This window comes from Hemitrygon akajei, chromosome 5 (assembly GCF_048418815.1).
Source record: "Hemitrygon akajei chromosome 5, sHemAka1.3, whole genome shotgun sequence".
Classification (NCBI taxonomy): domain Eukaryota; kingdom Metazoa; phylum Chordata; class Chondrichthyes; order Myliobatiformes; family Dasyatidae; genus Hemitrygon; species Hemitrygon akajei.
The window spans coordinates 23,573,348-23,597,620 of record NC_133128.1 but is presented as its reverse complement, the minus strand read 5'-3'; the positions used below and the strand labels follow the sequence as shown (position 1 = coordinate 23,597,620).

Below are 24,273 nucleotides of genomic sequence, written 5' to 3'. Positions count from 1 at the left end.
ACAACCCCTCCCAATCTTCCCACAACTCTCTGACCTCCTGCCATCAGGCAGAAGGTACCGCAGCACAAGATCCGGAACTGTAGACCTGGGTAGCAGCTTTCTCCCGTAGGCTGTTAAGACTTTTTAAAACACCCTGCCACCACCCTGGTACGTACACCCTGTCTGTGCATACCCCACCACTCCCACAACTCCCCAAATCACAGGCACACCCTCCTCCTGAACTGATCACTTTTCATCCTTTACTCCTGTTGTTTCACCTATTTACACAACTATAATAGTGTCAGTAACATTATACTGTCTTACACAATCATGCATTTTGCCCTTCATGTCACTCAGGGACTCAGAGTCACAAAATAAAATGAGTGTGTGTGCTACGTACAGTATTTGTGCTGTGGGTGACTACATGTACTGTGTTTACACCTTGGCCCCAGTGGAATGGTGTTTCGTTCTGCTGTATACGTGTGTATGGTTGAATGACAATAAACTTGAAACAAAAATTATTCAAAGACGCTACTATTCATGATGATGATAACAGGAATCTACAGTAGCAAGCAACCTCAAGTTTCCAGTAGGGCAAAGCAATTTTCTTCCTTAGCAAAGGTTTCTTTTTTAAAAAATGTCACAACTTGCCTTCAGTATGCCGTCTCTGGTGGTCGAGCATCACATCTTTCCTGTAGAACATTTTTCCACAAGTATCGCAGGAGAACTTCTTGTCTCCATGTTTTTTCTTGTGTTTTGACAGGTTACTGTTGGTTGAGAAGAACCTGAAGCACATGTCACACTGGAATGTTTTGTCATCTAGAAAATAAACAAATTTCATGCAAAAATGCAGACAGGAGATAAGGATCAAGCCACAAGGAAGACTGCAGAAGTAACAACTCTTCACGATTAGAGCAAAAAGCTCAAAGTTCAAAGTCAATTTATTGTCAAAGTACATACTTGTCACCAAATACAACCCTGAGATTCGTTTTCTTGCAGGCATTCACAGTGGATACAAAGAAAGACAATAGAATCAATGAAAAACTAAAAGACGGACCAACAAGATACAAAAAAATTATAATAACAAATAAACAACACTGATAACATGAATTGTAGAGTGGTTGTGGAATCAGTTCAGTGCTGAGGTGAATTAAGTTCACACGTTCAGGAGACCGATGGTTGAGGGCAGTAACTGATCCTGAACCTGGTGGCGTGGGGTCCAAGGTTCCCGTACCTGCTTCCTGATGGCAGCAGTGAGAAGAGAGCACGTTCTGAGTGGTGGGAGTCCTTCATGATGGATATAACACATACAGCAGCATTTTGTTGCAGTTGCATGAGTTGTCAAGAGGCACCATTGGATTACTGCACACAGTCTGTGTCAACCCTGTTGTAGGGAAGATGTGGCTAAACTGGAAAAAGTGCAGAGAAAGATGGACCCAGGGCCAGAGAGCCTGAGTTATAGGGGAGAGGCTGGCAGGCAAGGTTTTTATTACTTGGAATGCAGAGGAATGAGGGCGACCTGATCGAAGTGTTTAATATTATGAGATGCTTACATAAGGCGGATAGCATGGGAGCTCAGAATCAGGGGGCATAGATTTAGGATGAGAGGGGAAAGATTTTAAAAGAACTTTGAGGGGAAACTTTTCCTGTGTGGAGAGGGGTGACTATGTGCAATGAGCTGCCAGAGGAAGTGGTTTGAAGCTAGTGCAACACCATCACTTATGAAAGACCCAGAAAGGGATATGGGCCGATCAAAGGAAAACGTGTGGTCAGCATGGAGTGGTTGGATCGGAGGGCCTGTATCCACGCTGTTCTGCTCTATGACTTTCATGGAACAAGCATGTTCCAGAAAGCATCCACTCAGCCACTGCCTGTCGTAGTTCCCTGAAAGAGGTGTATAATCCCACATCTTTTCTCCAGAACCTTGTATGCTTCAAGAATTTATGCAATTCTCTAACCTACACGCTTAAATAATTCTACAGTAACCAACGATTTTTTTTTTAAGTTACAGAGACACAGCACAGTGCAACACCCTTCGACTTCACTGACTCTGTTGACCTATTTTGCTAGATTATATTTTTCTTGACAGCTCTTCAGTAATTCTTTAGGAACCACTTACCATGCAGATAAATGATGGGGCCCTCTGACGAACATTTCAATAAAGGACTGCTGTGGAAGACTGTATCAACGATATATGAATTGGGCACATTTCTTTCATAGGCTATTTCCAGGCTCTGAACTGCCGTGTAGCTCAGCAACCAAGTCCAACGTGCCTGGACACTGTGCCGCAGATGACCTGGCACTTTTACGTCCGGGAGGGGTGATGCTAACTTAATGGGAGTCAAAAGTCCAAAAAATTGGTACAGCACTCAACAGGGTTCTCTTCCACTGACAGCAAATTTACCTCTTTTACCTGTTCGACAGTTGTGAAACTCCAACGCAGTCCTGATGCGGAAAGCTTTCAGACATGTAGGACACTGGAACATGTAGCTATCGTCCACCTGGAGGATAATGGTAGCCGTAGTTTAATATAAACAGATACAAAAGTTCGACACACACTGGCTGAAAATCAGTACATGAAGTAAGACACAGTAGCAATACCAGTGTCATCGACCTCCTGAGTTATCACCACTGACCAGAAACTCAGCTCGATCACCCACCTACACCATGTGACCAACATGAGGAAGTAAAAAACCAAGTATCACGTCATTCTGATACCCCAGAGGAAGGGCCTCCGTGCAACTGGTTGAATCAAGTCCAACAGCAGTCACAAATGGTTCACGTGAGCCCACACTATTCTATCATTGTAAACCTTCAAGCCCTCCACCACTGGCACATTATGGCTACAGCATTTAGCAGATACAAAGCATAGTACAGTTACTTCGCCTCATCACTCGGAGAGCTCCTCCTCACTCACACGTGGATGTCAAGTGGTGGGAAACGCCTGCGTGGCTCTTCCTGACAACACTCTGAGTTTTAAACATGCTCTGCCCCTCCTTCATCAGAAGGGGCACGAACCCGAGAACTTCCTACTCATCAGCACTGTGAGATCTCTTCACCAGAAGGACTGTAACAGCCCATTACCATCTCACCAGCAATTAGAAAGGGACAACAGCTTCTGGCTTGGCACATCGCAAAAGGAGAATGTAAAATGACCACCGGACTGAAATAGAGGAACAGGATTCGATTGGGGATATGGGCATAATTTTAAGGTGATTGCTGGGAAGCATGGCCGGGGGTAGGAAAATGCCATAAGTAGGTTTTTTATGCAGAGAGTGTGGATGCATGCAACACCCTGCCAGGGGTGCTGGTGGAGGCAGATACATTAGGGACATTTAAGAAACTCTTAGATATGCACATGGATGATAGAAAAATGGGGGGCTGTGTGGGAGGGAAGGGTTGGAATGATCCTGGAGTAGGGTTAAAGGTTGGCACAACATGATGGGCCAAAGGGCCTGTATTGAGCTTCAGTGTTTCATGCTTTACTTTAAGCTGCAGGGAGAAAAGCAATCAATTAAGATAGCGAGTTGAAGTACCCAAAGGGAACGATGTCAGACTGTCCAGCTGCGGCCGACAAACTGTGTAGCATCTGAAATATCACCCAAGTGCTCCTCCAGTTAACACGTGCTTCACTAGCTCTCGCACATCCAGTAGAAATTGTGCAGGTGACACCAAACGAGCACTGTACACTATTCAACGTCTCCATACCTGCTCACAGCTCTCTGTGCGCAGCCTTACTCAACACCACGACAGAACTGGTCTGGGTAGCACAACTTGTTTCCACTGCAACTACATGCATCACTGACACCGTCACTGGACAGCAACGGGCTGCCCTGTGTAGATTATTCCTACATGTCGCATCCCAATTTGAAGTTCAAATTATAACAATGGCAATCTCAATCAATGTCTATAAGATCACGAGGCATAGGAGCAGAATTAGGCCATTTGGCCCATCAAGTCATCTCTGCCATTCTATCATGGCTAACTTGTTATCCCTCTCAACCCCATTCTTCTGCCTTCTCCCTGCCCCGTAACCTTTGACATACTTATTAATCAAGAGCCTAACAACCTCCACTTCAAATGTACTCAATACTTGTCCTCCACAACCGTCTGTGGCAATGAATTCCACAGATTCACCACTCTTTGGCTAAACAAATTCCTCGTTATATCTGTTCTGAAGAGCTGTCCTATTCTGAGGCTGTGTCCTCTGGTCCTGAACTTCCCCACTACCCTCACCATGTCCACTCTATCCACAACGCCTATCAAAAGTATTCATCACCACCCCCCCCCGCAGAAGTTTTCATGCTTTATTGTTTTACAATATTGAATCACAGTGGATTTAATTTGGCTTTTTGACACTGATCAACAGAAAAAGACTCCTTTGGGTCAAAGTGAAAACAGATCTTACAAAGTGATCTAAATTAATTATGAATATAAAACACAAAATAATTGATTGCATAAATATTCACCCCGTTCAAGTCAGTATTTAATAGATGCATTTTTGGCAGCAATTTAGCCTTGAGTCTGTGTGGGTCAGTCTCTATCAGCTTTGCACATCTGGACACTGTAATTTTTCCCCATTTTTCTTTACAAAACTGCTCAAGCTCTGTCAGATTGCATGGCTATAGTGAGTGAACAGCCCTTTTTAAGCTTAGCCACAAATTCCCAATTGGATTGAGGCCTGGACCCTGACTTGGCCACTCCAGGACATTAACTTTGTTGTTTTTAAACCATTTCTGTGTAGCTTTGGTTTTATACTTGGAGTCATTGCCTTGCTGGAAAACAAATCTTCTCCAAAGTCACAGTTCTCTTGTAGACTGCATCAGGTTTTCCTCCAGGATTTCCCTGTATTTTGCTGCATTCTTTTTACCCTCTACCTTTACAAGCCTTCCAGGGCCTGCTGCAGTGAAGCATCAACACAGCATGATGCAGCCACCACCATGGTTCATGATGGGGATGGTGTGTTTTTGATGATGTGCAGTGTTTGGCTTACACCAAACGTAGCGTTTAGTTTGATGGCCAAAAAGGCTCAATTTTGGTTTCATCAGACCATAGAACCTGCGTGCCTCCCACATGCCTTCTGGCAAACTCTTGCATTGATTTCATGTGAACTTTTTCCCCCCCAACAGTGGCTTTCTCTTTGCCTCTCTCCCATAAAGCTGTGACTGTGAAGCACCCGGGCAACAGTTGTTGTATGTGCAGTTTCTCCCACCTCAGCCACTGAAGCTTGTAACTCCTCCAGAGTTGTCATAGGTCTCTTGGTGGCCTCCCTCACCAGTCTCCTTCTTGCACAGTCACTCAGTTTTTGAGGACTGCCTGCTCTAGACAAATTTACAGCTGTGCCATATTTTTTCCATTTCTTGATAATTGACTTAAGGAATATTCAGTGACTCGGAAATTTTGTTGTATCCATCTCCTGACTTGTGCTTTTGAATAACCTTTTTCTGAAGTTGCATGGAGTTGTTCTTTTGTCTTCATGTTGTCATTTTACCCAGGATACTGACTCAGCAGCAGTTGGACCTTCCAGATACAGGTGTATTTGTACTACAATCAGTTGGAACACCTTGACTCCACAAGGTCTCCAAAAACTGATCTCCATTTAACTAACTCCTAAAACCCACTGGCTGCACCAGTGATGATTTGGTGTGTCATATTAAAGGGGGAGGGTGAATACTTATACAATCAATTATTTTGAGTTTTATATTTGTAATTAATTTAGATCATCTTGTTGAGATCAATTTCCACTTCAACACTCAAGTCTTTTTCTGTTGATCAGTGTCAAAAAAAGCCAAATTAAATCCACTGTGCTTCAAGGTTGTAAAACAATAAAACATGAAAACTTCCAAAGAGGGTGAATACTTTTTATAGGCACTGTAAGTCTTTCAGTATTCAATAGGCTTCAAAGATATTCCCTTCATTCTTCTAAACTCCAGCAAGTACAGGCCCAGAGCCAAACACTCTCCACACATTAACCCTTTAAATCCCAGGATTATTCTTGTGAACCTCCTCTGGACCCTCTCCAACGTCAGCACATCCTTCATTAGATAAGGGGCCCAAAATTGCTCACAATACTCCAAGTGTGGTCTGACCTATACCTTACAAAGCCTTAGCATTACATCCTTGCTTTGATATTAAGTCTTCGATATGCATGCTAACATCGAACTTGCCTTCCTTACCACCAACTCAACCTGTAAGTTAACCTTCAGGGAATCCTTCGCGAGGACTCCCAAGTCCGTTTGCACCTCTGACTTTGGAATTTGCTCCCCGTTTAGAAAATAGTCTTTCCCTTATTCCTACTATCAAAGTGCATGAATGTACACTTGTCATTGTTGAACATGCCCTCTCCTGGGAGGATACATCAGTTAGAGCTCTGCTTCACTTTCACAGAATTGTGCAATACAGCAAGGGGCCACTCAGTTCACACCCTTATAAACAGATGATGGATCTTTCTTTAGATTAACCAACTGGTCACTTTTGCTTCTAATATCAGCCTTTATGAAGATAGATCAAGTTTGAGCCAAGAGTCAACTTTTAATGATTAGAAAGAAACATTAATCACTGACGATCAGACCAGAAGTTTCTATTTACCCTTCCTGTCCCCATTTCCTCCCACACATACTTATGTAAACCAAATCCTCTGTCTCCCTCGCTTATAAGTAGATGCCGACATGATGGCTCACCTGAGCCTAGCTGCCTAAACCGCTCCTCATCCAGGATCTCAAAACAATGCACTCCTCACACTCCCTCAGTGCTTCACCACTCATTGTCCAAAACCCACCCAAACTACCCCCTGGTTTTCCCGGCCTCTCTTGTCAACATTCAATTTCTCCTTTATAAATGGTAGGCTCACATTCATCGAAAAGCTTCCCAGTGGCAAGTTGAAAGTAATCCAACATGTCCTCTTACTTTGATGTACAACATAGAGCCATAAAACATTACACATACAGGAGAGTTTGGTGGTTCCGGGCTTGAATGGGGGGGGGGGGTAATCTCAAAGTTCAAAGTTAAGTTATTAACAAAGTACATATATGTCACATATACAACCATGAGATTCATATTCTCATTGGAAGGCCTAAATAGAGTGGTTATGGAGAGGATGCTTCCTATAGTAGGAGAGTCTAGGACTTCTGAGGCGATGCCCTCTATTGAAGGACATCCCTTTAGAACAAAGATGAGGAGAAATTTCCTAGAAAGTGGTGAATCTGAGACATTTATTGCTACAGATGACTGCGGAGGCCAATTCATTGTATTATTTGAAGCAGAGTTTCTTGATTAGGCCAAATAGCCTAATTCTGCTCCTATGTCTTATGATCTTATTTCCCACTGAGCAGCAGCAAGATTTGATTCACTGTACAAATTCCAATAAAACGGCAATTAATATTAGTGGCTTTCACCTCATTCCTGCTGTGCTTATAAGAGACGTGTTGCTTCAAACTTTCCTTCCGGCTGAACTCTTTCTCGCATTCATCACATTTGTAAAGTTTATCACCTGAAGGTAAAAGAAAATTAAATTAAAAGGTCAACTATGACCTTAAATCTACTTTTAACCGTGTAATTCGGCTTGAGTCAGCAAGCAGCAACGGTACAGAGGAACGTTAATAAGTTCCAATGACTCACTTTTGTCAGAAATCACATGGAGTTCAATAGTAAGTGATGGCACATTTATGCGCGTGTAGCTTTAGTATTGCATGTGTGGTTTTACCATTTTTAATTTGTTGGATTGCAACCTATTTGGGTTGTATATGTTCACCCTAATACTACTGCTTCTGTTTAAGTTTCCATTGATGGGCTAATAAATTAGAATTCCCCTTGGAATCGCTTAAGAATACAAGATGTATAATAAAGGAGACTTTTAAACCATTCACTTACCACGTTAGTTAAATGTAATATTAAAATGACAGCAGCAATGATAAGTTGTTGCATCTCTAATTATATCTAACCTTAACTGTAGTGATGGGAATTTATATAATACAGAAATCTGTAAAAGCCTTAGGCACATATAGCTAGGGCACCCAAGACTTTTGCATGGTACTGTATTTGTCAAAGTGGAGTGGAGAAGAAGATAGCAAATCCGGCAGGAGAAAAGGACGTTCAAATGGTGAGGGTGGAGTGCCGTTGGACGGGTGACAGAGAGGAGTGCTGGGGCTGCAGACAGACCTTGCCTGAGACACCAGGCAAAGTTGTTCTTTTCCAAAGAATTGGTTTATTTATCATTACAGAATGTATCTTTGGTGTTTCCCATTTCCTCCCCTCTCCCTTCCCCTTTCCTCAACCATGATTCCCCTCTCCCTGCCCCCTTCCCACTCTCAGTACACAATAGAGCCTCAAATCAGAATCATCACCACTCACGTCACGAAATTTGCTTTTTTTGCGGCAGCAATACAGTGCAATTAAATTGACTACTGTACTGTGTAGAAGTCTGAGGCTCCCTAGCTATATACATGTGCCTAAGACTCTTCCACAGTACTGTACGTCATACCTAGCCTGGGATAAGCGACAACTCATAGCAGATGGAGCCTGGCTCTATATTTAATCGCATTGTAGATGACCCAGGATCGATGTTTGGGCCTTTCTGCTGTATCAGATCTGGGGCTATGTATAGAAAGATGTACAGAGGAACTAATCAATGAATCTGCTATCCTGAATGTTTTTATTGGGCCATTTGGGAGGATGCTTCATTCTATTTTCTACACTGCAGATGACTTGAAAGTGAAATTTCCATTTGCCAGCACAAGAATAAAATGTTGGGGCATAACGGTGAGAGTTCAAAGTAAATTTATCGAAGTACATACACTCAGTGGCCACTTTATTAGGTTCAAGAGTGGAACCCAGTGCGGATTTCTACCGCTGTAACCCATCCACTTCAATGTTCAACGTGTTGTGTGTTTGGAGATGCTCTTGTGCCCACCACTGTTGTGACTCGTGGTTATTTTAGATACCCTTGCCTCCTGTCACCTTGAAACAGTCTGGTCATTCTCTTCTTGACCTTTCTCACTACAAGGCATTTTCCCCTCCACAGAACTGCTAATCACTGGAATTTTTGTTTTTGTTTTTTGCACCACCCTCTCTAAATTGCAGAGATTGCTGTGCATGAAAATCCCAGGACATCAGCAGTTTATGAGATACTCATATCACACCGTCTGGCACCACGGTCAATGTCACTTAGATCACATTTCGTCCCCATTCTGATGGTTGGTCTGAACAACTGAACCTCTTGACCATGTCCGCAAGCTTTTATGTGTTGAGATGCCGCCACATGATTGACCGATTAGGTATTTACATTAAGGAACAGGTATACAGGTGTACCTAATAGAGCAGCCACTGAGTGTACATGTCACCATATACTAGCCTGAGATTCAACTTCTTGCAGGCATTCACGGCAGAACAAAGAAATTCAATGGAGTCAATGAAAAGCTAAACTCAAACACTGAAAACAGCTAATCCGCAAAATAAAACAATCTTCGTAAATACAAAAAGAGGTGGGTGGGAAGAGAAACTCCTCCAACGTATACACCTCGGCAGTATACAAAGATCAAAGTACATATATGCCACCACATACAACCCTGAGATTCATTATCTTGTGGGCGTATAGAATAATAACCATAACAGAATCAACAAAAGACCACTCAACTTGGGCGTTCAACCAGACTGTAGAAGACAACAAATACACAAAGAAAGAAATAGTAATAATAAGTAATATTACTCATTAATAATATTAATAAAGTAATAAATAGCAATGAGCAATAATCGAGAACGTGAAATGAAAGTGAAGTTGAGTGAAGTTATCCCCATTGGTTCAAGAGCTGATGATTGACAGGTAGTAATTGTTCCTGAACCTGGTGGTGCGAGTCCTGAAGCTCCTGTACCTTCTTCCTGATGCCAGCTGTGAGAATAGAGCATGTCCTAGGTGTGGGGCTCCCTGATGATGCTATGCTGCTTTCCTGCGACAGTGTTTCATGTAGATGCGCTCAATGGTTGGGAGGGCTTTACTCAAGATGGACTGGGCCATATCTACTACTTTCTGTAGAATTTTCTGTTCAAGGGCATTAGCCTTTGCATACCAGGCTGTGATGCAGTCAGTCAAAATACTTTCTACTACACATCCTAGGAAGTTCGTCAAAGTTTTGGATACCTTTGCAAACTCCTAACGAAGTAGAGGTGCTGCTGTGCTTTCTTCGGAATTGCACTTACGTGCTGGGCCCAGGACATAATAACACTGAGGAATTTAAGGTTGCTGACTCTTTCCATTTCTGTCTGACTTCAGGAGAAGGAGCCAGTCCTCATCTGCAGATCAATGATCAGCTCCTTGGTCTTGATTACATTAGCTCTATTTGTCACACGTACATTGAAACATACAGTGAAATGCGTCATCTGTGTTAATGACCAACACAGTCAAGGATGTGCTGGGGGCAGTCCACAAGTGTCATCGTGCTTCCTGCCCTAGTACTTCATGCCCACAATTTACTTACTCTTTGCAAAACCTGAGCACCTAGCAAAGGGAACGACTGACCAAGAGGGCTGATGTTGGTAGAAGTGTTTTCGTATTTGGATATTGTGGGGAAAATGAGATATGTAGATAAAGCATTTCCAGATCACTTACAAAATACAAATGTTATACTGCTCACATGCTACTGCCTCAAGGACTCGAGTATTTGAATAGATAATAAGGCCCGATGTTGGCTTTACCATGAGAACGGATGTGTCGCTTCAGGTTGCTGCTGTTGTTGAAGAATTTATCGCAGAGGTAACACTGGTAGACTCGTAGGTCACCTGAACGTCTCAGTATCTTTCTGTGCGTGTCAGGCCTGTGGACGTGAATACGCGATTAACACCAGCGAATCTCATACACACACTCACATGACCGACGTGGATTACGAACTGCTGTTTATCTAAATGCAAGCCTCTCACAGAAGCTTACAGCATTGGCCACGTTGGTGCTTTTAAGAACTTAATCGAAAAGGTTAGGCCATTTCAGTCTCTTAGGCCTGATCCATCAGTCATTGAGAACATTGCCAAATGACACTTCCCCATCTGACTCTCGCTCACTCCTCCCACCGGGTGCCACACCCCCACAGCACAACTCTTAGTTCTTATTCATTTTCCTTTCGCAGATCATTGCGCTCTTCTCACTTGGACCCACTTGCCTGTTGACCCACCACTCCCCCTCATTTCATCTCCCCTCTATTCTTCCGAACCAGATGAAGGGCCTCAAACCGAAGCATCGACTAACATTTCCCTCCATGAATGCTGCCTGACCCACTGCATTCCTTCAGCTGCCAGGTGTTCATATTCCAGCTTAATTTGCCTTCCTTGGCTTAGGATCTTTTAGACACTGAACATCCATTAATTAAAGCAATTAATTTAGCTGCAGCAGAGAGAATCATACAGTTTTCAGCCTTTATGTCTTAATCCCTCCCCCACATCCCCACATGAATGGCCCTTTCTCTGTTCACGTTTAATTGTCCTAGATTCCACCTCACTTCCTGTGTGTCCTCTACCAGAAATGCAGAGCCACTCTGCTAAAGAAACTTTAGTTCCCATTTTCCCCAGAATCGCCTTGAAAAACCTGCATTACATCCAAGATGAATGGGCAATTTTAGTGGTGCACAGGCTGCTGGGAAATGGTAAAGGCGTTGCAAGAGCCAGAACGTGCATTTAGTGCCTTGGGATTTACCTCAAATTTGGACGTACGTGACGGCCATTTCGCAACATTTTCCCTGAACTTAACACTTCGCCCATTCTTCCTTCACGAACAGACGTTTCCAGAGGTGCAGAGGTGGAACAGGCTTTCACAATGCTCTCAGACACTGCAATAAAACATAGTAGTGAGAATTACAGTTTTAAATTGCATCTTCACCTCAGCGAAAAGACCCAAATTCCACTCTTCACAGCACAAAACCAAAAGAAGCCAAGTAGTCCATTAGGCTCATTGAAAGAACAACAAAGAGCAATCCAATTTACCCACCCTCTGCCTTTTACTTCTAGCAGTTTTCTGTTGGTTTTATTTCTTCATCTTCTCTCAAAGGCTACTATTGATTTTGTACCTACCACACCGTCAGGAGGCACATTTGTGTCACACCTTTCCTCAGAAAGTACAAACACAAAAAATACATTAAGAAAGCGAGAATTCTGCAAAGAAGAAGAACTATCTAATTTATGCTTTATAAATTTATTTCTGGTGAACGTTGCCTATGTTATGTGCCTGTGGATGCTACTGTAAGTGAGCTTTTCATTCATCTGTGCACATGTGTACTTGTGCATATGACGATATACCCAACCATGCCTGTAGGATGCCCCTGTCCTCAGCTGGTGATGTAAGATGCTCCCAGCACACACTGCTCTGTTGCCATTCCAAATGCAGAGAGAGTCCCAACCTGTGTTCTGATTGCAGTCAGCGGGCAACTGCTCAGGCTCATTCCGCCGTAACTTCGGCTTCCGAGGCCGCCGAGCTCTGGACTTCTGTTCCGGATTTGTGGCAATTTCCACTACAGCCGGGCGGTCAGTGGGGAGAAGGCCCCCAACTCTATCAGCCACCGAATCTTTCGCTGTGGCAGGCACGCTGTGAACTTGCTCCAAGTGATTCATCAGATGCTCTGCAGTAATCAAGATTAAAACAAAAACATCAGCTCATAGACAGTAAACAACGGTGCTGGGGTCAGATACATTCAGTGCCCCTGCTTGTTAATGCAAATATCTAATCAGCCTATCATGTGGCAGCAACTCAATGCATAAAAGCATGCAGACATGGCCAAGTTGTGGTTCAACCCAACATCAGAATGGGGGAAGAAATGTGACCTTATTTTCCTTGATCATGGAATGATTGTTGGTGTCAGATGGGGTGGTTTGAGTATCTCAGTAACTGTTGATCTCCTGGGATTTTCATGTACAGCAGGCTCTAGAGTTTACAGAGAATGGTGCAAAAAAACATTCAGAGAGCAGCAGTTGTCAGCGAAAACACACTGTTAGTGGGAGAGGTCAGAGGAACCAGAATGGTTCAAGCTGACAGGAAGGCAACAGTAGCTCAAATAACCACACGTTATAAGCAGACGAGCCTCTCTGAATGCACAGCACGTCAAACCTTGAAATGGATGGTCTTTGGCAGCAGAAGATCACGAATATACACTTGGAGGCCATTTTATCAAGTCCCGGAGGTACCCAATAAAGTGGCCACTGAGTGGATATATTGAGGGTGTATCTGTTCCAAAGGTGAGGCAGAGGACAAGACACCGATGCAGAGCATGATGTGAAGGTACAACAGCACCAGCATCTGTAGTATTAACACTTTGAATCTGCGCTTCCTGGTGTATGATGGGTCGTTTTTACACTTGATTTTGTTTTCGTTTCCATTGACACCACCAGCGACCAACTTCACGTGATTTCAAAAGATACAAATTCAACCCAGTGTAGATTTTGTTGCCACCGTTCTGAGCTAGTGTCTGGAACTGGGGTGGACAAATAAACAGCAATTGTCCCACATTGAATTCTACTGTAGGCACCCTGAAGATGGAAGTCACAAGACAGCACCTCATCTCTGTAAACTCAGGTAAGACAACCTATCCAGCACACCTCGATCGACCACTGACTCCACCACTACATCGTCTAAGTGCCTCACAAGTGACTCGAGAGGATATAACCACCAGCTAAAAATCAATGCAGAGATTTATCACTCCATATAAAGTCATAGAATGATAAAACATTGGAGGCAATTTGGCTCATCAAGCTCTTGCCAGTTCTTCGAAAAGGTTACCCAATTGATCTTGCCTCTTTCCATCTAACAGGGTCCTGAACCAGTGCAGATAACTTCACTCACCTCAATTGCCAAACTGACTACACAACCTATGGACTCACTTTCAAGAACTCTACAACTCATATTCTCAGTGCTATTTATGTTTTATTATTATTTGCTTGATTTGTCTTCTTTAGCACATTGCTTGTTTACCAGTCTTAGTTGTTTACATATATATTTTTTAAATTCTATTGTATTTTGTTATTTTCCTATAAATGCCTGGAAGACAATGCCAAGTCTTTCTGCCACTGGAAACAGCCTTTCCTCACTTAACTCCACTCTTTGCAGTTTGATAATGCCTTCCTTCTAACACAGCGACCAAACCTTTTGACAAGACTCCAAGTGCGGTCTCACCAAGATCTAGTTGACTGCAATATAATGTCCCAATTCCTGTACTCAGTGCCCCAACTGATGAAGCCCAGAGTGCCTAATGACATTTTCACCACATGTCTACCCGTGATGCCACTTTCAGCGAACTATGCACTTATACTCCTGTCTGATTGCCTGTTACACCGCTGGTCTTTAGGGCAGCAATGAGGGTCCTCCACCTCTGTCCTTGGCCATCGTCTCTATTGTGGCCCAGGTGTGGCTCAGGGTTCTCATTTCTGCCTCCACGGTACAGTGCCACGTTGGTTTCCCGCATTTCCTTCAACGTCCTCTTGGCGACACTGAAGGAGTACGGCGTGGTTGGAAATCTTTCTTAGCCAGGTCACTCTCTGTCACGTACCAGCATTCTGATCCATACAGGAGTGTGGACAGAACACAGGTCTGGTAGAGCTTCACCTTGGTGTGGTCACTGTGCTTGGTTGATGCCCATACGTTGACTTGTACTCCTCTATCTCACGGTGCTGGCCAGGGCACGACCACTCACTGTGCAAGTCCTACCCTGGTTTGACTTCCCAAAAGGCAACACCTCGTCCTTAGCTGAATTGAAAAACATTTGGCAATTTTCAGCTCAATTTACTTAGATAATCAATATCTCCTTGTAATTTTTGATAACCTTCTCTGCTTATGATACCACCTATTTCAAGTTTAAGTTCAAGTTCAAATTTATTGTCATAAACCACACACATGGAAACAGCTAAACAAAACACTGATCCTCTGGGTACAAGGAGCAGAGCACAGTACAGAGAGTCACACACACCACATACAGGCACAAAATAATACGAGTTTAAGTCTCTGGGTGACATGGCCTGAAGACTGACAGGTTGACAAAGTGTGAGGTGCATGATTATTTAAGACAGTATAATGTTACTGGCACTATTGTAATACAACAAGCTGTCATAAAAAATGTGTGAAACAGCAGCAATAAAAGTGGCTAGTGTAGGATGGAGTATGGTTGGGAGTTGGGAGTTGGGGAGTGGGGAGTGGGGGGTGGGGGGAGACAGCAGGGCATTCAGTACACGTGTGCTGGGTGGCTGCAGGGTGTTTAAAAAATCTAACAGCTTGGGGGTAGAAGCTGCTACCCAGCCAGACAGTTCTGGTTCTTATACTGCAGTGCCTTCTGCCTGATGGTAGGAGATCAAAGAGGCACTGCATATGCAGCGCTTCAGATATATGGCCTGAACGGGGTGCCGGGGGAAGGATCAAAAACCCTGATGACATCTCCAGCAGTCCACACTATCCACTGCAGGGTCTTTGTGATCTGACGCACTGTAACTCCCATATCAGAGAATGATGCAGCTGCTCAGGACACTCTTGATGGTGCTTTGGTAGAATTTGGTGGGGTGTATTATCCGATAACTTACTAATCAGGCCTTGTATATTTACATCCAAATTGTTTAGATAAACAAATCTCCCAGCACCAACCCCTGTGGAACACCACTAGTCCCAGACTCCCAGTCCATGAAACAACCCTCAGTCATTACCTTCTGCTTCCTGCCATGGAGCCAATTATGAAATTAATTACCAATCTCTCCTTGAACTACCCTTCCAGAATAGCCAGCAGGACCTTGTTAAAGGCCTTGCTAAACTCTCTGATATTTCCAGATGTGGTGAAAGCCATGCCAGAGGTTTTTCTGGAGGGAGCATTCTGTCAGTACATCAGGCAAAGGGCCTCACCTGTGAGAAGATGCGGTTCCTGAAAGACATCAGAACAAACTTTACACGTCCACTGATTCAGTCCCACTGTCGGGACAGCGCTGCCTTCTTTAACTCTGTCTGGAGGAAAAGCATATTAACAGCAAGAAACCTTGAAATTTCATCCAGCTTGCGAGCGTGAAGTAGCAGGAATTTTAACAAGGCAAAAACCTGGAACCATTTTGGAAATGGCAACCAAAACCTGAACGGAAATGGAGCCTTTCACATGCAGATCATGACCACGCTTTATAATCAGTGACATTTAAGCAGCTAATTTGCCTACAGCCAGCTCCCATAAACAATGTGCAACTGACGAGGTCATCTGTTCAGTAGTACTGTATTGACTGAGGGATAAATATTGCCCTGGACACTGAGCTAACTGATTTCCTCTTTTGTAAGTGGTAGCACAAGATATGTTGCCTCCACTTGAGAGACACAGCAGAGTCTCACGTTTAATCTCCAAAATATGGCATTTGCTACATTGATTTCCTTTGACACTGCACTGCAGACAGTGTGCAAATTGTAGTTTACTTTGGCATAGATAAGTTTGCTGGTGAAACCTATCCTGCACCCTGATCTATCAGGATCAGGGTTGATAAGGGGTATGCAAAACTTTTACTTGCTTTCTGGTTTTACTTCCATATTTTTCTGTAAACCGCTGCAAGAAAATGAATCTTAAGGTAGTACCGCATGTGTGCACTTTGATAATAAATTTTATTTTGACTTTGGTTTTACCATTATTTCAACATGTCATTTTAGGCGGTTGGCACAATGTTATTAGGGCTCGAGGTGGTGGAGTCCAGTGTTCAATTCCAGCACTGTATGTATGCAGTTTGGATGTTCTTCCCGTGACTGCGTAGATTTCCTCTGGGTGCTCCAGTTTCATCCCACTGTCCAAAGACATGTGGAAGTTAGTAGAAAGATTGGTCATTATAAATTGTCTTGTTAAATAGACCAGGGTTAAATAGGTAGGTCGCTGAGCAACACCGCTCATTGCGCCAAAAGGGCCTGCTGTTCCGCACTGTGTCTAAATGATTAATAAAAATAGTCAATAAAATCCTTGCCCTCAAGAGCCAAAGTGTAGTTTACTTTGGCATAGATGAGTTTTCTGGTGAAACCTGGCCAGGAAACAAGATTAAAAAGTCCCTATCCTCAAGGGGTTAGGCCAGCTCAGGTCATTTCGACCGCGTGATAACAGTAAAGATGCACCATTTTCTGCAGCCCCCATCACAACCCCAGATAAGGCAAGCACACTTAACAGACTGTTCACAGAGTGGCAGAGCACGGCTCACCTGGGATTAATGCCATAGACACTGTGGTGTTACTTCCCTTATCACATAAGGACGTCACAGACTGGATCTTGGGCAGCATTTTAGGATCTTCGTCAGACCGCCGCTCATCTAGGGAAAAGAATACGTTTATCAGTAACATATTCAGGACTGGCCTCCATTTCGGTTACATCGCAATTTCAAAACAGAAAGAATATTTTTCTTCCCCACGTGCAAGGCTGCCTAATCCAATCTGCTCACTTGCTCTCAGGGTTATTAGTATTTCTTTTTATTAAGCAAAGTCCATAATTGTTCTTTTAAAAAGAAGGCTGAAGCATCAGATTGATTCAAAATTTTCAAGATTCTGATTTTGAATTGTGTAATTCTTTCAAGGATCATGATCCTTGAAAGATCACCAGTGAAAATCCTGCCCTATTTTACAAGGCAGAATTCATTCAAACTCTTGGGAATGTGTTTCAGATTAGTTCTGGGTTTTAACCGAGTTTCTCTTGTCCAGTGTAAACCCTTCAACCCCACCGCTCATTCTTTCTTTGCAACAAAGAAGTCCACCAGAATATTAAACTTCCAGCAGTGTGTTATTTGAAGGGTGACAAAAAACTTGAACAGTGAATTCCTCTTCAGCAGACCTTACTGAGAATCAGTGTTACAAGACATGGGAGCAAATTAGGCCAATCGGCCCATTGAGTCTGCACAACCATTTGATCACAGCCAATTTATTTTCCCTTTATGCACAATTTCCTGGCATCTCCCTATAACCCGATACCCTTACTAATCAAGGACCTATCAACCTCCGCTTTAAACATTCCCAATGACTACCACAGAATCACTACCCTCAGGCTAAAAGAATTCTTCCTCATCTCTGTTCTAAATGGACAGGCCCCGCAATTACAAATAACTCAAAAGGGATGCTAAACTATACTATCAGGATTACAGCTCTAACAAATTGTAGACAGGCTGAAATTATATGAAACACTTGGCCAGACCAGGCAGGGAACAGTTTCAAAACAGTTTCAAAACTGCTGGTACATCTCCTCCTTGATCATTAACAGAGGTGCACCTCAAGGCTATGTGCCTTCTGCTCCTAAGCACAGCTTCGATGCTATCCTCAAATTTGCCCATCCAGTTACCGTTACTGGATGAACCACAGGTGCTGATGTGTCAGCCTACTGGAGTGAGATAGGACATCGGGCTCAGAGGTACTAGAGTGGCAAGTTCTCGCTCAATGTCAATAAAGCTGTAGACCTACTTGTTGACTTCAGGAAGGAGAGGCAGGTCAAATATATACATTCCAGAATCGATAGTGGATAGAGACAGCAGCTTTTAACTCCTGGATACTTAACACATTGGATGACCTGTCCTGGGCCTAGCATGTAGCCGAAATAATAACGAGAGCACTCCAGCACCCTTAATTTCTTAGGAGGTTAAAGAGGTTCAGCTTGTCAGCGAACACTCTAGCAAACTTCTAAAGATGTACTTCTGAAAGTATCCTGACTGGATGCAGCATAGTCTGCTACTGCAAGTTGACTGCACAAGCTGCAGATAGCAGATTCTGCCCATATGTTGGGCACATTTCTCCCCACCACTGGTACTGCCTCAAAATGGCAACATTTATTATCAAACATCCCCACTGTCCAGGCCATGCCATCTTCTTGCAACTACCACTGGCCAGGGAGTAAAGAAGTCCCACACCACCAGGTTCAAGAATAGTTACAGCACTGTGCAAAAGTCTTAGAACATATATACAGCTGGGTGCCTAAGAGTTTTACACAGTCCCATATTTGTCAACATGGAGTGGAGGGCGAGTTTGTAAATCTGGAGCAAAGGATGTTGGGAATTGTGAGGGTGAAGTGTCATGGGAGGGGGGTGGGGCAGGTGGCAGAGAAGGAGTGCTGGGGTGGGGGGGGGGGGGGGGGCGGGGTGGCAGGTACAGGCACACCCAGCCTGAGACACCAGTTAAGGTCATTTGATTCCAAACGATTGGTTTATTAATCATTACAGAATGTCTCTCTGGTTCTTCTCGTTCCCTCACCTCTCCCTTCCCCATTTCCCAACCATGATTCCCCTCTCCATCTTCCTTCCCACTCTCAGTCCTCAACAGACTCAAATCAGAATCACTCACATACATCACAAAATCTGTTTATTTTCTTGCAGCATAAAACTACATAATTTGCATAAAATTACTACAGTACTATGCAAAGGTCTTAGGCACCCTAGCTATATACATGGGCCTAAGACTTTTGCACAGTACTGTACTCCCTTTCAACCATTTGGCTGTTGAAACAGCCAGCAAAATCCTGATCTTTACAGGTTAGCAATACTGTAACCACTTTGATTACTTTGCACTAAAATGGACTTTTTTTTGTTCCAATTTGTGTATAATTTATGTGTATCTTGTGAATACTGCTTATATGATGCTACGTGTCTGTGTTGCTGCTGCAAGCAAGTTTTTTACTGCACCTGTGCACACAAATACCTGGCATCTGACAATAAACTCAAATTTGAATTGCAGATTCGCTAAGATTTTAATGCTCTCCCCAGTAAGTGGAGGAGTGGTTAAATTTGCTGGACAAACATCCAGTTGTTCATCTGGGGTCAAGATCTAGAATCCTGTAGCAAACTTCAAACAGTTCCGTAAACAGGCAGATTAAAAGGCTGCATCAGGAAACAACAGGGACTCAGAAACGGGTGGACTGTTGCCAAGACATGCTTCAAGGAGACAATTATGATATCTCCATCAGGTCACAGTTCAAAGCTAATTTGTTATCAAATATGTTTATTTCACCATATTCTACCTTGAGATTTACTTTCCTGTAAGCATTTACAGTACAAAGAAAAACTACACACACAAACTGAGTGAAAAATACAGCAAACTGTGCAAATTCAAAAAAAGTGCAAATATTAATATATCCTTAGAACATGAGTTGTGGAACCCTTGAAAGTGAACTCATAGGTTGTGTTCAGTAATCAGCTCAGTGCTGTGGTGAGTGAACTTATCTACACCGGACCAGTAGCCTGATGGTTGTAGGGTAATAGCTGTTCCTGAACCTTACAGTGAAGGACCCAAGGCTCCTGTACTTCCTTCCCATTGGCAGCACCGAGAAGAGATCATGGCCTGGTAGCTGGGTGTCCCTGATGATGAAAGTCATGGCTAATCCTTAGCTAAGCCCAGAAATGATCCAGTAAGCCACTAAGTTCAAGGGTCACCGAGAATGGACAAAAATGCTGTTTTTGCTAGTGACTTCTATGTTACATGGATAAATGAATTCAGGGAGCAACTTGCATTTTCTACAGCAGCTTACTGTAAGTGTTGGCTTTGTGGATTATTCTCCACCAATTCCCCCCCTCCCCCCCAAAATCATCCACTTTCTTGGGTAAGTTTCCACTTATGGAAATCTGATTTGCTGATTTTCACAATATTGCTCAAGCTGTCTTTTGGTGTCGTTACCTACACACAGCGAGTCAGAGAGACTGATTATGCTGAGCAAACCTTGCAGACTTGTCAGTTTTACAATGGGAGAAGCAAAACAGTGGAATCGCGACCTCAAGAGAAGACAAAAGTATCTAAACCACAAAAATGTAATAATGGTCAAAATGAAAAGTTCCTATTTGACCAATAATACTGAAACACGTACAGCAAGGAGGCAAATAGAAAATGGATGACAGACTGAGATCAGAGAGACTTTGGCGTCTCAGTGGCCACTTTATTAGATTCAGGAGGTATGTCCATGGCCCATCCACTTCAAGGTTTGACATGTGTGTCAGAGATGCTCTTCTGCACTGTTGTAATGTGTGGTTATTTGTATTACCGTCACCTTCCTGTCAACATGAACTAGTGTGCCCATTCTACTCCGACCTCTCTCATTTAACAAGGTATTTTTGCCCACTGAACTGATGACCGCTGGATGTTTTTCCTGTTTTGAGAGAGAGGGGAGAGAGAGGGGAGAGAGAGGGGAGAGAGAGGGGAGAGAGAGGGGAGAGAGGGGAGAGAGGGGAGAGAGGGGAGAGAGGGGAGAGAGGGGAGAGAGGGAGAGGGAGAGGGAGAGGGAGAGGGAGAGGGAGAGGGAGAGGGAGAGGGAGAGGGAGAGGGAGAGGGAGAGAGAGAGAGGGGAGGGAGAGAGAGAGAGAGAGAGTGGAGGGAGAGAGGGAGAGTGGAGGGAGAGAGGGAGAGGGAGAGGGGGAGAGAGAGAGAGAGAGGGGAGGGAGAGAGGGAGAGGGGAGGGAGAGAGGGAGAGGGGAGGGAGAGAGGGAGAGGGGAGGGAGAGAGGGAGAGGGGAGGGAGAGAGGGAGAGGGGAAGAGGGGAGGGAGAGAGGGAGAGGGAGAGGGCGAGCGTGCGGGCCTGTGATATATTGCTTGCTGCTGCTTATGCGCAGGAGGGAGGGGAGCTGAGGGGTTCTAACATCTAACTGTCGTTCATTCTTTGGGGCACTCCTCTGTTTTTGTGGATGGTTGCAAAGAAAAAGCAATTCAGGATGTATATTGTATACACTTCTCCGACATTAAAAGTACCTTTGAAACCATTGTCTGTAAACTCTAGACCAGGGGTGTCAAACTCATTTTAGGTCACGGGCCGGATTGAGCAAAATGCAGCTTCATGCGGGCCAGATCAGTCGGATGCGTGTGAACGCAGCTTTCGTTGCCTCCATTTTTTCAGCCTGCTCTCATGTGTCTCAGTCTCTGCTATAACTACAAAGTGTTTCACTTTACAAATTCCGTTTCTTATGAAGAAGACTGCTGAGCAAGACTGCCGAATAAACACTAAAAACCCTGAAAACCTGGTACCTGAATAAACTCAGCATTAGCTATATCATACGCCATAGGCGCTTCGATTACTGGGGCCAGCTTCAATAGTAATTAGATATTATCTCGCGGGCCAAAGATAATTCCACCGCGGGCCGGATTTGGCCCGCGGGCCTTGAGTTTGACATATATGCTCTAGAGGCTGTTGTGAACGAAAATCCCAGGAGATCAGCGGCTTCTGAGATAGTCAAGCCACTCCGTTTGGCATCACCAATCATTCCGTGTTATCAAAGTCGCTTAGATCACATTTCTTCCCCATTCTGAAGTTTGGTCTGAACAACAGCTGAACCTCTTGACCATGTCAGCATACTTTTATGCATTGGGCTGTTGCCATGTGATTGGCTGATTAGATATTTGCATTAACAAGCAGGTGTACAGATGTGCCTAATAAAGTGTAGATACAGCAAGTAATGAGAAAAGCTAACTGGATTTTTACACCATTAAAATAATGTAAAAGAAGAACAGAACACCAAATGACCTGTAAACCACCCAATAAGCCCAGAATTTGCATGCTGGTTCCTCACCCTTCACTGCATTTGCTGCTTGCTTGAGCAATGGCTTATCCATTTTCTTTGCATAGAACACTGCATACCAGACGCGAAGTTCAGTACCAGGCTGGATTTCCTTGAAAAGACAGAAAACCATCATGAGAAAGAGAACAAAAAAAAAATCAGGTATTTCCGTTTAGCAGAGGATTCAACAAACCAGGAATCATCACAACTTAAAATAAGGAAGAGAAAACTTTCAGCCAGAAGGTGGTAGTGATTGGAGACTCACCGCCCAAAACAATGTTGTAAAGTTCTCATCTTGAATATACATGTGAGATACTGAACCCTACAAAGATACAGAGCTATAAACTAGATTATAGCTTATCACCAGTACCTACACAATGGATCAAATGATCACTTCCTTTGTTGCAGATGACACTCAGTGGCCACTTTATTAGGCACTCCTGTACATCTGCTCGTTAATGCAAATATCTAATCAGCCAATCATGTGGCAGCAACTCAATGCATAAAAGCACGCAGACATGGTCAACAGGTTCAGTTAATGTTCAGACCAAACATCAGAATGGGGGAAGAAATGTACTCTAAGTGACTTTGGCCATGGAATGGTTTTTGGTGCCAGACAGGGTGGTTTGTGTATCCCAGAAACTGCTGATCTCCTGGGATTTTCACGCACAACAGTCTCTACTTTTGCTGAGAATGCTGTAAAAAACCCACTGAATGGCAGTTCTGTGAGGGTAAATGCCTTGTTAATGAGAGAGGTCAGAGGAGAATGGGCAAGCTGGTAAAAGCTGGCAGGAAGACGACAGCAACTCAAACAGTGCACAAAGCACAACACAATAAACCTCGAGGTGGATGGGCTACAGCAACACAACAGCACACTGGGTTCCACTCCTGTATCTAATAACCTGGCCACTGAGTATATTTAGTTTGGCTCTTGTAAAAATGTTTTTTTTCAACTTTTGTGCTTATGATCTTATTGCATTGTTTCTCTGTGAAAGGAAGGGCAGAATTTTGCAGGCGCCAGAACGCTAATACCAGAGCACGCTGTAATCAAGTTCAGCAAAATCCTAACTGTAACAAATTCAGCAGAAGTATTTAACAAAAAGCACAGGAGGTGTTACTATACAGGCGAAAGATCACTAACCTGAAAAGCTATTCAATATTTCAGCTATTAACACTGACTGGCTGAACCAAAGAAGTCATCACTTCCTCCCTGCAGCAGGCAGGACGCTTCCCCAGGTATCACCCCCTAAACCCCTCTCTACCTCCAACCAAATGGGGTTCTTTCTGTCAAACATTTAATTCTCTTTCCTCCTTCTTAAAACCTTGCTCCGTGATCAAGCTGCCAGAGAATATCCCGCTGAATCCTTGGAACAAATCCAGAAATCACTCTTCAGATGGAAGGTCAATGATCAAGCATCAACTCTTTCTCTCTGTACCAGAAACAGCTGAGCACTTCCAGTATCGGGTTTCATTCCAGCCTCTACGCTTAGTTACTTTTATCCCAACACATCCTCAATAAAGCCCGCGGGCTGGAATACACTTTGAAAAAGGCAGCTTGGCGTTCCACACCATCACCCCCCCTCACTATTAATCAGCAAACTTCAAAAGCCTCTGCACCACTCTCTAAAACTGGATCCTCGAAGTTCAAAGCAAATTTATGATCTAAGTACGTATACCACGTACAACCTTGAGATTATTTTCTCGCGCCCACAGGAAAACAAAAAATAAAATGGAATCTGCAAACAAAACCCAAAAACCTGCAGACACCCCAAGTGCAAAAGAAAACAATAACACTGAGAAGGTGAACTCAGAGTCCCTGAACGTTGAGTC

At 43.6% G+C, this 24,273-nt stretch overlaps 1 protein-coding gene across 4 annotated transcripts in view; it reads right to left on the bottom strand.

Moving 5' to 3' along the window:
* The window catches only part of prdm15 (PR domain containing 15), a 79,225-nt gene that overhangs the window by 31,853 nt on the left and 23,099 nt on the right, over positions 1-24,273 (bottom strand). For 3 of the 4 annotated variants that reach the window (XM_073045020.1, XM_073045021.1, XM_073045024.1), the window contains exons 6-14: positions 22,456-22,555; positions 17,137-17,244; positions 15,827-15,925; positions 12,354-12,572; positions 11,654-11,786; positions 10,666-10,784; positions 7,374-7,468; positions 2,384-2,480; positions 631-798 (exon numbers count right to left, since the gene is read on the bottom strand). In XM_073045020.1, the coding sequence (XP_072901121.1) occupies positions 631-798; positions 2,384-2,480; positions 7,374-7,468; positions 10,666-10,784; positions 11,654-11,786; positions 12,354-12,572; positions 15,827-15,925; positions 17,137-17,244; positions 22,456-22,555 (1,138 nt within the window). The remainder of the gene's footprint in view (positions 1-630; positions 799-2,383; positions 2,481-7,373; positions 7,469-10,665; positions 10,785-11,653; positions 11,787-12,353; positions 12,573-15,826; positions 15,926-17,136; positions 17,245-22,455; positions 22,556-24,273) is intronic. The other variant, XM_073045023.1, reaches the window with a different exon arrangement.